The 19,943-nt window shown below is 41.0% G+C and overlaps 1 protein-coding gene across 14 annotated transcripts in view; it reads left to right on the forward strand.

Moving 5' to 3' along the window:
• Window positions 1-19,943, forward strand: part of NCOR2 (nuclear receptor corepressor 2) — a 535,580-nt gene that overhangs the window by 276,597 nt on the left and 239,040 nt on the right. For 10 of the 14 annotated variants that reach the window (XM_088482142.1, XM_088482138.1, XM_088482137.1 and 7 more), the window contains 6 exons: window positions 5,050-5,106; window positions 5,280-5,332; window positions 5,616-5,682; window positions 17,180-17,352; window positions 18,227-18,320; window positions 18,651-18,722. In XM_088482142.1, coding sequence (XP_088338268.1) covers window positions 5,050-5,106; window positions 5,280-5,332; window positions 5,616-5,682; window positions 17,180-17,352; window positions 18,227-18,320; window positions 18,651-18,722 — 516 coding nt within the window. The remainder of the gene's footprint in view (window positions 1-5,049; window positions 5,107-5,279; window positions 5,333-5,615; window positions 5,683-17,179; window positions 17,353-18,226; window positions 18,321-18,650; window positions 18,723-19,943) is intronic. The other 4 variants (XM_088482132.1, XM_088482133.1, XM_088482129.1 and 1 more) reach the window with 3 other exon arrangements.

A 19,943-nucleotide genomic window follows, 5' to 3' on the forward strand; every position in this document is an offset into this window, starting at 1 on the left:
TGACCACAATATTAATAGTTTATAATACAATTTTACTAGTGCTGAATGTTCTCCTCAGTAACACAAATGAAATAATTAGTAAGGCCTGTGGTCTTTTAACATGTATCAGCTAGTAATGATACACCTGTGAACCAACTAGGAAATCTGGAAAACATGCCCTGTTAGGGTTGCACTGCTATAGACCATCTAGGGTTTATTATTAATACAGTCATCCAGTGCATAAGGAAACCAAATCTGTACATATATGTCCAGGGCAGTGCTAGGTTCTTCTGCTGCTGCCAAGACTCCTGATTTGCTCCCATGCTCTAGAATGGTGCTCACATGTGAAATAAAAAGGCTCAGCACAGACAGGATGGCCCTACTGCCGCATCTAAAAGACTGGCCACACTGAAAAAAAAAAAAAAAAAATCAAGCATTTTGAAACCCACCTCTAGAAATCCTGCGTTTGCCCCTGCAGCCACTTACTCTAGCACTGCCATTCTCCTGTTCCAGGATGCTGTACAATAAACTACACATACCTCACCTCCCTTATCTCAACCACTGACACCTTAAAAAAAAATAAAAAAATGCAGATTTAAGTATAAAGTAAACTGTTATACAAGGTATATTATTTGGCTCAGGGTTAGGGCTTCGCATACATTTATCCCAAAAACTGTTTTTGTTCACCCTCTGACTGTTTTATAAGTACTGTCCCACTAAAGGCCGTATTCAATTAGGTGCGAAAAGCTGTTTTCGGCGATAGTTTTCGCGAGTGACGCCTCTCAGATGTAACAGTACACGCCCACTTATCTGCCGCACTCATAGGTGCTGCTTTCACAATCTCCCTGAAATGCTTTTTCAAAAGTAGGCAAGTGTGCTCTGAGGTCACTGTTGGTTAATATCTTTTACAATTGACAAGCAGTGCCTGCATTTAAATAGGGTATTGATTGGCAAGCAAGTGAACATATGTGTAATTTAAATGCATATGGATTTAAGTGTTTTTAATATACAGAACTCGTTATGAAGAAGCGGATATGCATTATAAATAAGTACATTGCTGATGAATTATACATACATAATATATTATGTATAGTCGGGTCCCTAGAGCTTTTTAATTAGAACTTCTTTGGAGTGATGATCATTGCTTCTATCGCATACGAGGAGCTGCAAGTATGTGGGTCTTCTGCTTAGTGTCTCCTCCTGAGTGAGAGAGGGGTCTCCCTGCTGGTAGCACGCAAAGCTGCAGGATCTCGCTGCAGGCTCCCTCCTATTATTGTGCTGTGAGGTTCATCTGAGGACACCGGATATTGCTTCGCCTCTGCTGCATCTCCCTACGCTGCCTCCTTGAAAGTCTAATGATTATGAGTCCTGATAAGGGAAACTATTTAAAAAGGTGCTAAATCTACATTAACTGAGTAAAGAATGATTTCAGCACTTGCTCTGCATGAATACACCACAACCTGAACTTGCAATAATGTTTTAAGACCATACTATAGAAGCAAATACTGAAATGTGTGCATAACTTTTCAATTGCAAATATACTATTGACATCTAGATTCTTTTTTACAGTTTTTACGAGGCTCTATTGAAGTTTTTAGCAGATTTCTTTCAGCTTTTCTTCATCAGCATATTTTGTAGCACTGTATGACATATAATACTTACATTGTAATGATAACAGACCGGTCAGATGACATGTTGGGAAATCACATGTTTCTGTGACCTAGAGCCTCATGCAGCTCAGGTGATTGGGAATATGATTGTGTATTTGCGCTATAGCAGTAATTTACCACTGGTGTGACACTGTAACATGCGTGCAGGTGATCGATGAGGCCATTATAGAGAACACAGCTATCTACTGTAGAGATAAGGTAGGCCCTTGCTGTTCTTCCCTAAGCTCTTAGAAAATTGTCATTGCTTTCTCCAGTGCTTCCTTCTTACAGGCTTCTTCCTTTGTAATGTTTGTTTTTCCCTCTTGGTAATCATAATAGATACTGCCATAATGGTAGGCTCTAATCTATTTATTATACTAGATTTGTGGTAATTTCTCCAGAAATGTCTGGCTTGTCCCATTTATTATGAGGATACGGCAGCAGATATCTTTGCTGTCGTTCACAAAGCAGTTTCCATAGCTGTCTGTGCAGACTGCAATTATGTGCAATTTAGGAAGCCCCAGAAGCTAACCCCATCCTTAGGATCCCTCTCTGCTAGCCTGTATGTGCATGTCCATGGCCCAATGGCTGTGCATCTGGATTATTCCTGTTGGGTCAGTGTAAGGATGTAAAGAGTATGCGATTGCTGTACTTCTCACTCTTCACTGTCGCCATAGGCTCTTATAAGAGTCCGTGTCACAGCTAGAGAGGTTTGATAAATGGCCAGTGGCAGCTCCAGAGTTGGGGCTGCAGTGCAGTCTAAACTTCAAATAGGGGAGCCACACCAACTGCCAGTGAGTACCAGCTGGTGATGTTTGGCAGTGTTTGGGGTAGTAGTTGGTGTGGCTCCCCTATTTGAATTTTGGTCTGTGCTGCAGCCGCCACTGTAAATGGCACACTAAAATATTTTTATTACCGCAATTATAACTGATAACGGGAAACCTCATATAGGTAAATCTGCCCATTAGGGTGTATTTTGTTAGCGGTGATGTGCAGCTGCCCACATCTCTGCTAATTATGGTAACCCATCATCGCAGATTTTCCTGCGCACCTCTGTTGATGTTGATGGTTGCGATGTGTAGGAAAAACATTCTGAAAACCACTCATTAAATAGTCCCACGAAATCTTCAAATAAGTATCTATATCCCCTTTGCCGTTATTGGGGAAGCATTTTGAATGAGACCCACCAGGAAGACTTGTTCCACAATATTGGCTTTTAATGTGGTCTCAATGGGGCATTACAAGATAACCCTTAAATATAGCGGTGTCCTCTAGAATAGGATTTGTGAGATTGTACTCTCTTAACATGATTTCTTGAGCACTTAGGAATTGCTGTGTGTGTGTTATCCCATGCTGTTATGCATTATTGCACTTTTATTTGACGCCAGACTAATAACTGGTATCCTACAGAGCACACAGGGATGGAAGGGTATTTACAGAGCAATACGGAGCACTCTGTAGCACAGCAGGTAGTGAAAAGAGCATTAGACTCTTCTCCTGCCTATAGATCTATCTCCCAATGCTATATAATCCAGGGTTATGGCTATGAGGTTGCTTATTACAGGGATAGCACTTACAATTATATACAATGATTGTAGACCGTTTCGGCCTTCTCCAGGTATACTCGAACGTGGAATATATAGTAGCATCATTTTAGAAGAATAATTCAGTTATTGGAATATTCCAATGCAATTTTTTTTTATAGCACATTTTCATCCTTTACAATTTAAAGTCACATTACATCGAAGTTACAAAAAAATTCCTTTGTAAATCAAGAGATTCTACTGTATGACCAGGGTAAAACTATATTTATAACGGGGGCTAATTTTCACCTACTTTTTAGAGTTTTATTCGTGTCCAATCTGAAATTTCTTTAGAATGAGTAACTTTTTTGTTTGGTATATATTTTGCATTTTAGTTTTATGTTCTGAGTAATTGTGAAGATGTGTGTGTATATGTTTTTGTATTTATGGATGTGCCGAACTAATCCGAGCCTGCACATCCCTAGTTTGTATCTATGTATGTGTGTGTGTGTCATCTTTTTTTTTTTTCTTCAAGTGTCAGGCCGTAGAGAGCTGCGCTCAGTAGCTGTCATATGACTGATGAGGTAGATAAAAAATGTGTTATCTGGTATCTTTACTGTGATCAGTTAGAGCACAGGTTCTCAAACTCGGTCCTCAGGACCCCAAACAGTGCATGTTTTCCAGGTCTCCTCACATAGGACCTGATTCAGACCCGCTCGCTAGATGCAGCTGCTCACTCCCAGCGTATGGAAATTCAGCTAAGTGACGTCAAGGCAGCTGCTCGCAAGGCTTAAGCATGCCCACTATGTCTTGGCGAGCGATCAATTTGTGTTTATAGACGCCCACCAGCCTGTCTTTAGCCGCCCACTAGCGTACGTCATCTCCAGGAAGTATATACAACCATCAGTACATCGGGTTCCATCGGATCTGACCGCAACGCTTGCGGTTGACTGTACTCTACTGCAAGCACTTCAGTGTATTATTCAACCAGGTGACGTGTACTATGACGCTGCCTGTTAATTATGCATGCCCCAGAAATGGCGTGAAAACACTCTGGCACGCCTGCGTCCGCAACTCCACTCCCCCGTTACTACTGCCCTGCCTCTGTTACCACCCACAAACGGCCTCTCCTGTCACTCATTCCATTGGGCTGTCTTTGCAGGGCGAGCGAGCACATTCCGATCGCTCGTACTAGTTTGCGCACGTGCACTGCAAACTACACGCATCCGCACATTAACGAACATCGTCAGCAATGAGCGGCTGCTTGCTAACGAGCAGGTCTGAATCAGGTCCGTAATCACAAGTGATATAATTAGCTCCACCTGTGAATCTTTTAAAATGTGTTGATGAGTAATAAGTACACCTGTGCACCTGCTGGGGGACCTGGAAAATGTGAACTGTGTGGGGTCCTAAAGACCGAGTTTGAGAATCACTGAGCTAGAATAACCGGATTCCAATGTTGCACTATGAGAGATAACCACTGGGTGGCATCCTTACTCTACTACAAAAATGTAATAAATGAGCCGATTGTCTCCTTTGAGCTTACCTTCATAACTCTTCACTTATTTATGGGTTCAAGTTAGGAACAATACAAATAAATAAAACCAATCAAAGCAAACTAGCCTCAACAGGTAGTTGAGCACGAATCTTGCACTGGAGATATTTCTTGAGTATATGCGGAGATACAGAAATCCTCATTGTAAAACGGAGGGTAAAAACAAAGATGTATTAATTTATTTAAAGACCACATTATCTGCCAGAGTAGTAATGTGACTAGTGCTTTTGTGCATAGTGTGCATCTCAGTTGGGTTCCTGAGATGGAACAAGCTTCTAATGAGGTTCTGTCACATAACTGTATTAGAAAGTAGATTACTTAACCATATCCATTTGTATTTCAGAAAAAAGCAGAGGCAGCTCATCGGATTCTGGAAGGCCTGGGACCTCATGTCGAACTGGTATGCCAAATCCATGATACATAGCAACTATGTCACACCTTTAACTCATCACAGGTGGCCGTCAAACATAATCACCTGTACACACATTCTGTGGATCTGCCACTTTATAGAATGGATTGTGTGAAATTCCTAGCAGCTTGGTTTAGATAATTGTGTATTGATTTCCCTTGCAGCCATTGTACAACCAGCCATCAGACACCAAGCAATATCATGAAAATATAAAAATGTAAGTATGCTGCACAGTCCGCATGGGAATGTAAAGTGACAGCAGACAATGTGTATTAGTAATATTTAAAAACATAACTTTGGCACACAACCGACCATCTCAGCATATTGATATTTATAATCATGGGTACTCCCAACCTGTGAGCATTTCATGTTATTTTCCTTATTGTCATGGCTTTGCAGTGTATTTACTTTGTGATGTACAATAGGACAAATTGTTTGTGAGCTGTTGGAACAGAGGTGATGTTTTCTATCTCCAATGTTTTATCCTGTCTGTTTTTTAGAAACCAGACGATGCGCAAGAAGCTCATACTGTATTTTAAAAGAAGGAATCATGCCCGCAAGCAGTGGGTAAGCTTACCTCTCTGAGCGCACCGTATTCATCCGTTCTTTTTAAAACTGTCCTGTAGTAAGGGCTTTTGTTGCTGGGTGTGCACAGATGCTGAACTGATCTTGGATCGATCCTTTAGCAGAAGATTGACATTCCCTCAATATCAGCCTAAAGATTTGTGCCTAAACTATTACAAAAACAAAATATCTATATAATTGTAAATTAAAAAATATATATTTATTATTATACACTAGTTTAACCTACATTTGGAAAGTTTTACTTTTATGGGTTTTATAATGCTCTTCTCTATTACCACTTTTCATACTTTGATAAGCTTTTAAAATGGAAGTGTAACTCTCAACCTACTCACAGCTGAGGTAAAAGGTATGCTGTTACCTAATGAAGTGCATCCTCCTGGATATTGGTTCAGCTGACAGCATTGCCACCTCCAGTGTGTGCTTGGTACATTTTAACTACTGTTTCTGAAATACATGTTTTTCGACTATCTCTCAGTTAAGCTCCTGGTGACTGTTGCAGCGTGTCAACAACGTGGACAAAGAATTTTCAGGCAGTGCAGAGTGGCTTAGTAGGCATCTAGAGGAGTAGCAGAGTGGAGATAATGTCTTCAGTTGGCAAAAGCATAATAAATCTGTGTGTGTCAACATCTGTTAATTTTAATATGAGTGTGAAGACTGATTGTTAAAAGGAAAAAGGTAATTAGCTTTAGTAGAGGTGCCGACTGCAGAGTGTTCTGGAGCCAAAAGACTTCTTAATGTTTCAAGGCAAGAAAGAGCAGACGCTGATCCAGCAAATACAAGGTAGAAATAATTAAAAGTACAAAAGCGTAACCTCTCCTTTCTGACTGATCACCATAGCCTACTGAGAAAATAAAAGCTTTTTTTTTTTATTCTCAAACCGGCTGCATTCAGAGAGGCAAGTACAGATGTAATTTCACTGTGCAATTAAGGGAAAACATTTTGCTATAAACCATTTCTCTTTTGGTGCCAGAAAATGCATTCATCTGTAAGCGGAATACCTGAAGACGGGTTTTTTTTTGCTTTGTAAGGGAGATCAGGTGCAGCTTCATCTTTTAAAATAAGCAAAACAGAACTTCATGAAAAAAAAAGAAAACCCGCAAGCACTGTATAGCATTGCACCCATTCATGTCTGTACCCATAGTGGGGGTGATTCAGAGGTGGACACAGGGAAGCCATCAGACGCAAGTGACTGATAGTTTGCCTCTGCACGTGCGTCTGTGCTGCACTGCGAACGCGTCCCAGTGGTTACCGCACAGAGGCGCAGTTCCATGCAATTTCATTAGGCGTTTCTGGGTGGTAACTGGGAGGGGGTGGCTACCAGATGTGGATGTCTCTGTGTCAGTGTGACTGCGCTTAGAGAGTGCGGCCAGGTTCAGTGGGACATTCTGTGTAGCCAATCGCACGCCGATAGTACGTCTTTGTACGCACCTTGGGGGATTTGCGCCACAGACAAAATGACGCCTATCAGCTGCAGCATTACAATAAAGACGCTGTAGCGGCTGCGACAAAACACACGGGTCTATTTACTAAGCTGTGTTTGGAGATAAAGTGAACAGTGATAAGGTACCAGCCAATCAGCTCCTAACTGCCATGTCACAGGCTGTGTTTGAAAAATGGCAGTTAGGAGCAGATTGGCTGGTACCTTATCACTGTTCACTTTATCTCTGAACACAGCTTAGTAAATAGACCCCTCAGTCACTACTGCAATAGCATCCACCTCATAATCACCCCCAGTATCACAGGGCATTGCATTTCATCCGTTACCTCAAAACTTGTTGGCAAAGGAGCTTGTCAGTGTCCACCATACGGCTAGGAAAATGTTCCAGGGTTATCTGTAAGAAAACGCATGTTTAGGGGGCTGATGCTGGAATAGTCTACAAGCAAATGTACAGAAGCCCATTTGATTTTGAAAGCCTGACATAGATAGAAGATCATTAATATTAGTACTTGGGAAGAATAGATTTTTTTGGTCTCTGCTGTCACAATTTACTTAATGTTTGAAAGGATTATTATCTCTTCTTAGGAGCCACAAATTGTACACAGTGCCGTACAAGCATATATGCAAAACACACGTTTCATGCATGTTCACCTTCAAATAATTCCTTTCCTATATGAATGAGTGGTAGCTTACTGACAGCCATGATAACAGGCGGCAAACACAATAAAAACTAGATGACCGGAATGCCTATATTTGCCTGAGCAGGTCCTATAGTAATACTTCTGGGCTCTGACATTTCTGACCCATCTGAATATGATGGAAGAGAGAGACATTTACTGTGTACAGTATATCGGCTGAGGAATGATTTGATAGGCTGTCAGACTCATAGAGAAAAATAATAGAACAGTATAGGAAGATGTCAGAGGATTATTCTCTCCGGAAACTACCACATTATTCTCACTAAGTAGATAATTAGGCTTCTGTCAGGGAGCATTCAGTGGTATGAAGAGAGCCGAAGGATTGGTGTGTTTCACTACACAGCTTGGATGTTACTGCTTCAGTGTTCATGTCATAATATATTTCTCTATTATTCTGGCTGCATTTATAGAACATTTGTAAAACAATCTGCACGGGAGTTTACAAGAATAATAAACCTGTAATAATAAGAGAATTCCCAATGATTGCTGAAGAAAGTGAAATGGCCTGTGGCTGAGCGGTGCCCAGTGTCCGCACAATACTGATTAATGGTAGAAAGTATAATGATACAGACATTAGGTCATTTAATACCATAACTGTACAAAGGCCAGGAAGTACCTTTTACCTTCTACTATGTTCCTCTTGTTTTTAAAGGACCACTAATTGTATACTGCTAATTGCCCTATATAGGACCGTGGGCAAAAATACTGTCACCACTGCACTTTTTTACCTCTGAACATTAAAATTACTAAAAATATTTATAAGTGTATCTCTGTTAGTATGACAGAACCTTTGATTTTAATGCTGTATATCCTTTTAAAGCTGAAAAGGAAAACTGACAAAATTATTGACAGCCTAGACTACTTATGTGGTAGAACGGCCTTTGGTCAAATAGCTGAAATCACTGCTTCCTGCAGCCATGGATGATCTTCTTGTACTGGCAGTATAGCCGGGGTCAGTGCAATTAGATGTGCCCGCTCCTCCAAAATGTCAGATTCAATTACAAATGGCGATTTACGGGACACGTAACAAGGGTGTGCGACTTTTCTACAGTAAGTGACCTGGCAGAAGTGCATGAAAAAGTGGGGAAACCATCCTGGACCCTGAAAAAATTGGCAATTAGGAAAGCAGGACTGCATAGAAGGCTGTAAGCGGCCATAAGGAAAGTACTGGTGGTTCTTAAATGTCAAAATTGGTTTTCAGCAGATTAAAATCTTTACAGACATTTTTCTGTACCCCAGAATGCTGTTAGTTATTTTTCAGTGTTTTATATAAGATTTAAAAAATTGTGAAAAAAAAACCATTTGAAGCTCCCGTCTGTAAGTTATAAAACCGCTCTCCCATCAATATAGCGCTTCTGCAAAACTTTTAGTCACCAGTGTGGACATGCACAGGCGGGGGCGTTTTAAGACTTGAAGGGCTCCATGTGCAGATGTCTGAGGACCTCCTGCCCCCTGCAAAATAAAATGGCGCAGAACGGCACAAATAACGGCACATGAACACTAGCCCAGCATTATCTACAGAAACATAGTGCAATTCTCATATTTCTGATGACTATTTCAGAAATATGGCAGCAGCGCCATATTTCCGATGATAACGGTGCGTGAGACAGAACAATGGGCAGAAGGGAAGTAACTGAAATGGTTGCAGGGTGCGGGCTCTCCAGGGCCGACCCATGTGCAGGGTCAGACTGGCCCTGCGGGGGGACGGGTAATTCCCTGGTGGGTCCCAGTACTTCAAGGCCTTGCCCTTTTATGTGAGGAATGGGACTTAGCGACCCTGCATATTGGGGCGGAGCATGGGATTGCGCTGCCAAGCATGTTCTGAGCCAGTGTGGCTGGCTTACCTGAACACAGAGAAGTTATCAGTGAACAACCTGCATGCGTAAAAATTAACGTGCAAGTTGGAGATCTCTTGTCTATTCCTGCAGGGCATGGCTGTGCCTTTATATGGAAACATAGGTCGCCCACTCATTGGTTAGATTTCTTAAAGGGTGCTGAGATGGTATTGGTTTGACTTCTTTGTGGGCATGGTTATTTGTCTTCACCCTTTCCTTAAATGAAAAAGTTTGGCTTCAGCCATGGTGGAAGCTCGGCCTCAGTGCTGACAGATTAGACCGGTGAAACTTGCTAGTCAGTATAATGCTTCTCCCATGGTCCCTGGCACCTCTTGTCATTGTCTCTGTGGAGCTGCAATAGTACACTTGTAGGTGTATTCAATATGGGTGCGATAACATCGTTTTTTGCGTTAATATCGCACTTTTTAACGTTTTTGCGTTAATATCACTTGTTTTAGTTTTACACCCTATTCAATTTCAAAGACTTATCGCAGTTTTGAAAAGTCTTTGATAAAAAACGGTGATAACTTTTCACCATTGAATAGGTGTCGAAAAAAAGTGCAGAATTGGGGTTTAGGGGTGCAGGCTTAAAAAAAATAGCCTGCACCCCTGAGATTAACATTTAAAAAAGAACTGTGTCAAAAAAAGTTTTTTAAAAAAAATAGGGACACCCCAAAAAATTAATTTAAAAATTGGGGTGCAAAAAAAAAAAAAAAATGGGAAAAAATTGTTAAACATTAGGGAAATAGGTTCAGGGCTATTCTGCAAGTATGCGGCAGGTGTTTTCTAGAATAGAATTATAGCGGCAGGTGCACAAATGCAGAATTTTTAAAAACTGACTTTAGGGACTTAAAAATATGCTAGTACCCATTTTCATGTATCCCAAATTTGATGGGACCACTTAAAAAAATGAAAAAAAATAACCTAAGTGCTCTTCTGCATCACTTCTTCAATGTCGGGAAAAAAGCACCTGCTGCGGCTATTTAATTTCCCCGACTTTCAATTAAAGGCTAAAACGGGGGTATCCATAGTGTTCCCCCATGTTTTTACAACTTTAGGGGGGTCTTACAATTATTTGAAGGAAAAATTTGTAACTTTACGCAAATCCAACTTCGGAGTTTCCCGTTTTCGTTAATTTTATTTTGAATACGGGGATAAGCGGGAGCGCGCACCATACCTTTACGCAGAAAAATTCTCCGATATGAAACGTTAACTTCGCCAGGGAAGTTAACCTTTCATATTGAATACCCCTCTAAGGGGTCTATTTACTAAGCAGTGTTAGGAGACAGAGTGAAAAGTGATAAGGTGCCAGCCAATCAGCTCCCAACTGTCATCTCACAGGCTGTGTTTGAAAAATGACAGTTGAGAGCTGATTGGCTGGCACCTTATGATTTTCTTAGCACTTTTCACTCTGTCTCCTAACACTACTTAGTAAATAGACCCCTAAGGGAGGTATCCAATTAGCCACGATCGGCGAAAAATAGGGATTTTTCAACTATGTTTCTTTCCCCACATCCTATTATTTTGGTAGAAATAAAAGGATATTTCTCCCGAAAACACATAGGATCCGCGATAAGCTTGCAGACCTATGTGTTTTTGCCATTATGGTGGTGAAAAAAAATAATTTGTCGTGGAATTTTTCAGGATACATCAGGTCCCGAAAAATATCCACAATAAGTGCCGGCGTCGGGTGGCACTTCGGGGCTAATTGGATAGTCCCGCCGCGATCAGCTAGCAACGCTACTTTAGCGCTGCTAATTGGATACCCCCCTAGTGCAATAACACTATTGCACCTCAACAATATCGTGTAAACTATTTGATTGTTAGTTTCGGACACATTTTGCCCCAACCAGCACTGCCTGTTTTCGTGGACCTACAAGTCAGTTTAACCCACTGGTATGCTGTGTAATTACATTAGTGCTGTAAAGTGACAATTTGCTGAAATTGTGCTTGTGAACGAACACTATGGGGCGAATTCAGTTGTTTATTCGCAAGTGCAGAGATCAGCTGCAGCAGTGAGGACTGATGATCTTTTCCTCCTAACCCACGCATTGCTGCTCTCTGCTTGTGGGAGGTGGGTAATGCCCCTGGGGATCTCTATTGGCACTGGTGGTGGGGGGTAATTCCCCATTTAGGCCCGTATTCAATCAAAGGTGAAAAGTCGGAAAAGTTTCGCCTGTCCAACTTTCCGCCTCCTTCGTCTGTTTCAGAGACGGAAACTTTTCGCGGGCGTCCCTGCTTTTCTCTATATTCAACTCCTAAACCGTGAATGTGGAACAGGCGGAAAGTACTGTCAGAAGTGGGGAAATCAGTCTGTACCCCAAAAAAGATGCAGTAACATAGGGAATCAATGTAGATGTGTACTAATAGCCCTAATAAAGTGTTTGGGGTACTTCAGTAGTTTAAATTGCTTCTTATCAGTGTCTTTGCAAAAGTGGTGAAGAATGGCATAAAGCAGTATTTTTGGGTGAAAGTAAGTAGTCTGTCAAATTTGGGGTACTTGAAAATGGGTGCTAACATGTTTTTATGTCTGTAAAGTGATCTTTTAAAAAACGTGAAAAACCACCCTAATACATGCACCTGCAATCCCAAAAACACTTGGCCCCTCCTTACAGCACCCCAAGAAGTCTATTTCGCTAGTATTTATAGTTGTCCCCTCACTTTTTACTTTTTTGCCCCAAAACAAAAGTACTTTTTTTGGGGTGTTCTGAGGTAATGTTTTTTAATGGTTTGCTGATTTGTCCTTTGGGGGGACTGTCCCTAGGGTTCTGAGCAGTTTCCCCACGTTTGCACCCCAAAATAACGATTTTGCACTTTTGTTCACCTGCTATTCATAGGAGATACTTTTCCGCCTATTACAATGCATTGACTCTCCACTTAGGTGAAATCGTCCTGGAATTGAATATGGAGATACTTTGAAAACAGGCGGAAACTCCGAATCCGTGGAAACTTATCTCCATACGGCACTTTTCGCCTCTAATTGAATCTGGCCCTAAGTCTTTTGGCCCTGGGGGATGAGGGTATGTGTAAAACAATAACATAATGACAAAAGGCACTATGGGGGTGGGGTGCAATAGTGCCACTGTGGGGACCTTTAGGCACTTCGGTTAGGTGGGGGGTGTTTGTGCCACTGGGTATTTATTACCACTAGGGGGTGTAGGAGTCCAGCTGCTGTGGATCTATTGCTATTGAGGGTGGGAGGTCATTTTACAAATGGTTCTATGGGCACGGAGGAGAAGGGGGTGCAAGACACCTTAAAACATATATTTTGCAGGGATGAATCAAAGTGGATGAGGCTCCAAATCAGTACCTTGCTGGCCCTTCCTTGGGCCCCTACAATTGTTTCCCCTGTGGGCACTTCATGCCCCTGTCTGACACTGCCCATGTGGTCCCTACATATATTACTGTCACAATAATAAAACAAAGTGATAGCTGGTTACAGTCTGTCGGCTTCATAATTCCCACATTAACTTAGTTTAGCTAATTTTTAAGGAGACGTATCAAACCTTCTAGAGACGACAAGTGAAGTTGCCCAGAGCAACTAATCCGCTTCTAACTCATTTATCAAATACATTCTATAAAATAGTAGGTAGAAGCTGATTGGTTGCTGTGGGGCAGCTTCTACTTTTTTTTTTTTTAAATAAGGTTTGCTACATCTCCCCCTTTTAAACATACATACACTGTGTGTATATGTATGTGTGTCTATATAAATATACACACTGTGTAATATTCTAGAATTTATAACCTGAACCTGCCATCTATTTTGATTTTCACAGTTATATTTTTGACTGAAGACTGATATCTGCTGTTGGCCCATAATCTGGTAATGGTATAGGTTTTTCGTACAGTGTCACGATGATCATGTCAGTAGTAGACACTACAAGTATGTTTACTTACACCGAGATAATATTCACAAGCATAGACCTAATATAAGCAGTTTGCCACCCTGTTGTGTATAGTAAATGCAAACTAAAGAGTTTCCTTTATGCCTCCCACAGTTTCTTACAAATGTAATCACAATTTTTTCATGGCGAGGTATTCATAGGATACCATGTGCTCCAGATAACTTGTACAGGGCTATGTATTTGACTACAGATCACTCAAAAAGATGTATCCCACCCCCCCACCTTCCCCCGGTAATACTAATTGGAACAATACCTAATTGATTATTGCATAGACAGACCACTTTCTCCAGGGGCTGAGTTTCTAGAAGGATGGTTCTTATAACTGGTAACAAGCTGCCGATGAGTGCAATGAGTGTGTTATATTGACAGTCCTGCATATTTCTGCAAAAACCAAAGCATCACCATTCTTGATAATAGATAAGGAAAAACAGAAATATGTCTCCATTTGTAAAGCATTTTTAACATAACAGGTATTACAAATGTAGTCACTTCCTATCATTATGCCTACCAATAATCCAAATACATTCTTGTTCCCTACAGTAAAACCGCAATATTTACTTTTTCCTTGTGCTGCTTCTCTCTCCCACTTTTTTCTGTACACAGTCAATAAATAAAATGCCTTTATTTCCATTATGTTAATACTGAATGTAATTTACTAAAAATATAATCTTTTTCATACCCAGCACCTGGCAGCATAGAAGACTTCTTAATATTACTAAAGTGACCTTAGAACCCAAATTCATGAAGAAATAAAATAAGAAATGTTGTCTGACTACTTATTTTTATTTCCAATATGTAGTTCATTGAGGGGCCACTCAATGTGTGTGTGTGTGTGTGTGTGTGTGTATATGTATGTATGTATGTGTGTGTGTGTATGTATATATGTATGTATGTATGTATGTATAATATGTGTGTATATATGGTATATTATAGATTATTTTGTAATCTTGTACGTAAACTTTTCACCCTACTCTTCTTCCTTTTTTGTTCCTCTCCTGTTAGTTGTTTGCTTAAAACCTGAGTATAATATGTTTTGAAAAGAAAGACATTTTAAATATCTTAGAGGAAACTTTGCCTCTTAGTACCTGCTGAGCCCTAGACAAGAGCCTAGGTTGCTTAATAGATGATTTGCTCAGATCAGCCTTTGCTGCTTTGGCATGCAGTTGAATCAATGGAACCAGTCAATTGCCTATTAACTCTTTGCTCAGGGCAGTCCTTGGGGTAGATGTACAAAGCCTTAAGGTGCCCACACACATACCGACTTTTCATCCAATTTGGCCAATTTCAACGAATCGAGACGACAGATCATGTAAAAAATGGCCAAATCGTGAGTTTCTACTCTTGATCACTATGCTGATGCGCGTCCCCGCTCGTCGTACCTCACTTCTTCAGATCTGCCGTGCTGCAGGGCAGATTAGCCAATCTGGGATACAATGCACTGGCTGCAAGATAGATCTTAAATCAGATTGGACATTTTTAACTCCAAATCGTGATCACAACTGCCTGGGGAGAGTTCAGGGGAAATCGTGTACATCGGCTGATTGGGAGCAAGTCGTTATGTGTGTGGGCACCATTAGAGCTAGATAAAGTACCAACCAATCAGCTCCTAACTGTCATTTTTCAAACACAGCCTGTAAAGTAACTGTTAGGATATGATTTATTGATACTTTATCTCTCTCTCAGTACATATTTCCTCTGTTGTCCTGTTGTCCGATCCTCCCTTATTAAATGTTATTAAATCAGCACTATGTAAAGCTGGGTATACATTATACGATCCTAGATTGTGGCCGACGGCACAACCGATGGAACGATATGTTGGTCGGCCGTACACACTAAGGGCCGTATTCAATTAGACGCGAAAAGTCAGAATCCGTGGAAAAGTATTTCGGATGACGTCATTTCGCCAGGTGGAAGGTTTCCGCCGTATTCAATTCCAAAGACTTTTCGTGTACGCGAAAAGTGAATGCAATGAAATAGGCGGAAAAGTATCGCCTATGAATAGCAGGCAGAAAAAAGTGCAGAATTGCAGTTTTAGGGTGCAAACTTAGGGAAGCATCCATGAAACAGTCCCCCAAAGGTAAACTGTGTTAAAAAAAAAAAAACTTTAGAACACCCCAAAAAAGTACTTTCATTTTGGGGGTGAAAAAGTTGGGGGACAAATTTAAAAACTAGTGAAATAGACTTCTGGGGGGTCCCCAAGTATGGAGCAGGTGTTTTTATGATTGCAGGTGCTTGCGGAAGGTGGATTTTTAACGTATTTTAAAACTTCACTTTAGCAACTTAAAAATATGCTAGCACCCATTTTCAAGTACCCCAAATTTGCTGGGAGTAGATATTTTCACAAATAAATACTGCCTAATGCTATTCTTCACCACTTGTGTTAATGGGCTAATTGGCACCAATTGACACAACTTATGTACCCCAAATACCTTCATTAGGGATAATTGGTGGCATCTATAGTGATCCCCAATGTTAGTGCATCTTTTTGGGGGTGTCAGGCTGAGTTCCCCATTTTTGACAGGACTTTTCGCCTGTTTCAGTTTCGCCGGGTGTCGTTTTCGCGTCCTCTCTATTTGAATACGGCGAATAGCGGGAGCATGTCCGATACTTTTCCGCATGCAAAAAACACGATGTAGGCGAAAAGTCCGGCAGGCGAAAAAGTATCGCGGGTGCGAAACTAATTGAATACGGCCCTAAATGATGTATTGTGCGACCAGGGCCCTGGTACTAGGAGGGGACGTGGCCAACTTGGGGAGGTGTGAGCAGATCCTCTTCTTACAATAAAGCAAAATTATAATCATGCCGCTGTCCGGGGTAGGGGGGTGCGGGTGTGATCGCTTATCCCCTGCATATCACGCAGGGAGAGAGAGGACTGACTGCTGCTGTAACCGCCTCTCTCCCTATCCCAGCACACAGCGTGATATGTGTGCTGGGCTGGGGAGAGAGGCTGCTCTCTCCCTGCCCGAAGAACTGCATCTCAGGTGGGGAGAGACCGCTGGGCCCCTCCAAAAGGCCTGGGTAAAGAGTATCCACTCCCCCTCTGTTGGCGCCCCTGTGTGCGACCTCTTGATATGTCATTCAGTGGCAACATCCTAGAGATATTTTCTGACCGGCCTACACTGAGGGCCGACCAGAAGATGCGATGAACGATCTGTGGGAGCGCGCAATAGTCCGTAGACACTAGATGATGTGCCCGATATGTCGGCCCATATCAGACGACTTATCATCTAGTATGTACCCGACATAACTCTCCTAACTCCAAGTAAAGCTAGGTTTTGTTATCTACTGTTATCTAGAACTAGTTGGCATTTCCATGTTTTGTCTCCCTTAGACAGTTGTCGCTAGTTTCAAATGTGCAGAAATTGGCAAAAAAAAAAGTTCAGTATCTGAATAAAAAGGCAATTACCTATATGGCCACTTCCAACATGTAAACTTATACTGATTTTATATCGTGTGTTTTAGGGGTTTTATTTACCAATGTTTCCTCATATGTACAGTGTGCAGCTAGCAAATATGTTAATAATTATGATAAATTGTTATGATCAGCATCTGTTGTTCGAAGTTGAAGATCAGCAAGTTCCAATGGATCTGTTTTTGATTCAGGAACAGAAGCTCTGCCAGCGCTATGACCAGTTGATGGAGGCCTGGGAGAAAAAGGTGGAACGTATTGAAAATAATCCGCGCAGAAGAGCAAAAGAGAGCAAGGTCAGAGAATACTATGAAAAGCAGTTTCCTGAGATCCGCAAGCAGAGGGAGCTTCAGGAACGCATGCAAAGGTTGGTGTAAAATGTGTGCACGTCTGAGTACATGTGTCGTGTATAATACTAGTAATTTGGACCCGTTGTACACTGGGGCCCACCTGCCTCTCCCAACAAATTGCTATGACACTTGCTCTGTATAGCCTGTGTGTGTATGTATGTATATATGTTTTGGGTATACTTCTGCCCATTATCAAGCCTGATAATTAATAAAGGGCAGAAGTATTCCTGAACATTTGAAGTGCCATGCATTCTTATACTCTATATTACACTATTCTGACACCCTATTATCTTTATACAGAGAGGATTATATATATTACCAGCCGTGCATGCCTTTACTCTGCACTGACTCCCTCCCTGCCCCCTACTGGACAGCCATGCCAAACGGCTATCTGGTGTCCTGTAGTAATGAGGCCAGAAATGCGCTGCTCTCACCTGTGCCTGATACCTAGACCACTTAGTGATGAAGCAGTTGTCTCAATGGGGGTTATGCACTGACAAAGTATACATTTGTAGCCTCCTGCAGCAGCTCACTTGATGTAACTAGTGCAAGTTAGACAATTTAAAAGAAATGTTGGACACTTGAATGTATAATAATATAGGAATATAATAAAAGAGCAGAATTATGTGATGGAGAATACTGGTCTGTAAGCCAATCCCTTTGCCTTTTTGTTTTTTATATATATACGTTTACTGCTTGGCACCATCCCTTGCAGGAAATCATGTCACATTGGATGAATAAAATGATATTTAGAAGTATTGTTACACCCAATGAGAGCTCTGGGTATCAAGTGTACTATGAATGTCTGCTGTGGCTAAGTTAAATTGCTCATCCGTACAACCTGCTCGTGCATCACTACACTTGGTTGAACATTTCAATTCCATCTCTCAGCAGGGTAGGACAGAGGGGAAGCGGTCTGTCCTTATCTGCTGCACGCAGTGAGCATGAAGTGTCAGAAATTATTGACGGCCTCTCAGAGCAGGAGGTAAGGATTCCTTCTGCCTTATTTAATCTGCTGCAATGTCCAATACCGGAATCTGCTGGTACAGTATATATGTAGGTGTACTATACGGCTGCTGTCCTAACTTACACATTCTATACTGCCCAATAACAGGGCCTCTATACAGCCTCTATACAGCCCAAGCAGAAAAATAGAACTCATAATCTTAAAATTAATTTTCATTTGAAATAAACTTTCCTTTATTTGATTGATTTATGGCAACCACCCCCCACACACACTCTTTTTAAAACAATTATTCTGTCAGTTGCTGGGCTAAATGTCTAATCCTTTGATATCCCTCACCAACTTTGTCAGCCAGCGGTTAGAGACGTTATGATGGTTGGTGGGCTTGGTGAGTCCTCGCTACAGAATGCTGAGACTAAACAGGTAGGATAAATCTGACAAAGCATTTAATTATAAGATGGTATTAAACAGTGGTAACCTTTAAAAAATGAAAAAAATATATTGTAGTTTGAGTTTGTTTTGCAATGATAAGATGTATAGACATATACAATTTTATATTTCGGAAGAATAATTTAGTAGTTATATGAATTGTCATTAAGATCTTGGAGTCTTGCTGCTTCCACTTAAGAATAAAATGTAGCATTTGTACTCCATGTCTGACTTACAGTAGACCTTTATATCGGAAATTACCTGGTTTTAACATGCCAAACACATGAAGACACTCAGCTTCGTGACTCCCATTTTGTCAAGCAGGAATTGTGGAAACCCATTTTAAAAAGAATATATCCAGGTCATAAAAAGGGATATCCCCACTTTTTGGTAGCAAACGCATTTAAGCTATATTAGATGTGTTTCTCTTTCAGTTTGTCCGATTTAGACCAAATTGGCATAAATCACAGTGTCTGGCGAGCTCTGCCAGAGACCAAAGCTGGATGAAATCTGTCCAGCCAATTGCAATAATAGAGCTTCATGGGATTGTATATGTCTGATTTGGCCATTCAAGCATGACCAAGTTAGACTATGTTACGGATGCTTGGTATTGAGGCCAAGTGACTAGATTTAGAATTGGAAACCAATATTGTTGGGTCCCGTAGAAAAATTTGGTTAGGAGTCTGCCAATGCAGCTCCCGCCTCTAGTGTCCCTGCTCTGCTATCAGTCTAGCTCTACCAAGGTCCCCTCCAAGCATGTGCAAGTTCTGCACAGATGTAATTCCATATTTGGGGATTCCCTACCCACAAGGAACTTGATCAGGGACTCCCCTTTGCTAACAGATTGAATATAATGGCCGTTGTCCAGTGTCTGTATTGCACATGTATTAAAACCACAAATCAGATTCAGCGTTTGAATGTTTGTGAAATAGCTTATACCATATGTTATAAATAGCAATTTTAAGTAAGGAAACATTTTGAAGGTTCAATGATTTTTTGTCTATTTCTGGATAAAGCTTGTTAATAAAAGATCTTTCTCTCTTTTAGTGTTTGGTGCTACAATTGTATTTGCTCTATCATGCCTTTACTTAAATCTTGTGTACAAATATACACTGTAAATATACTGGAAGTCCATTACAAAGTGCAGAATCAGAATTGTGCTCCTCATTTTGTTCAAGAGTATCTAGAAATTTGTCAAAACACCATAGATTTATA

The sequence above is a fragment of the Taudactylus pleione genome, unplaced genomic scaffold (genome assembly GCF_031769625.1).
Source record: "Taudactylus pleione unplaced genomic scaffold, aTauple2 ptg000282l, whole genome shotgun sequence".
Classification (NCBI taxonomy): Eukaryota; Metazoa; Chordata; class Amphibia; order Anura; family Myobatrachidae; genus Taudactylus; species Taudactylus pleione.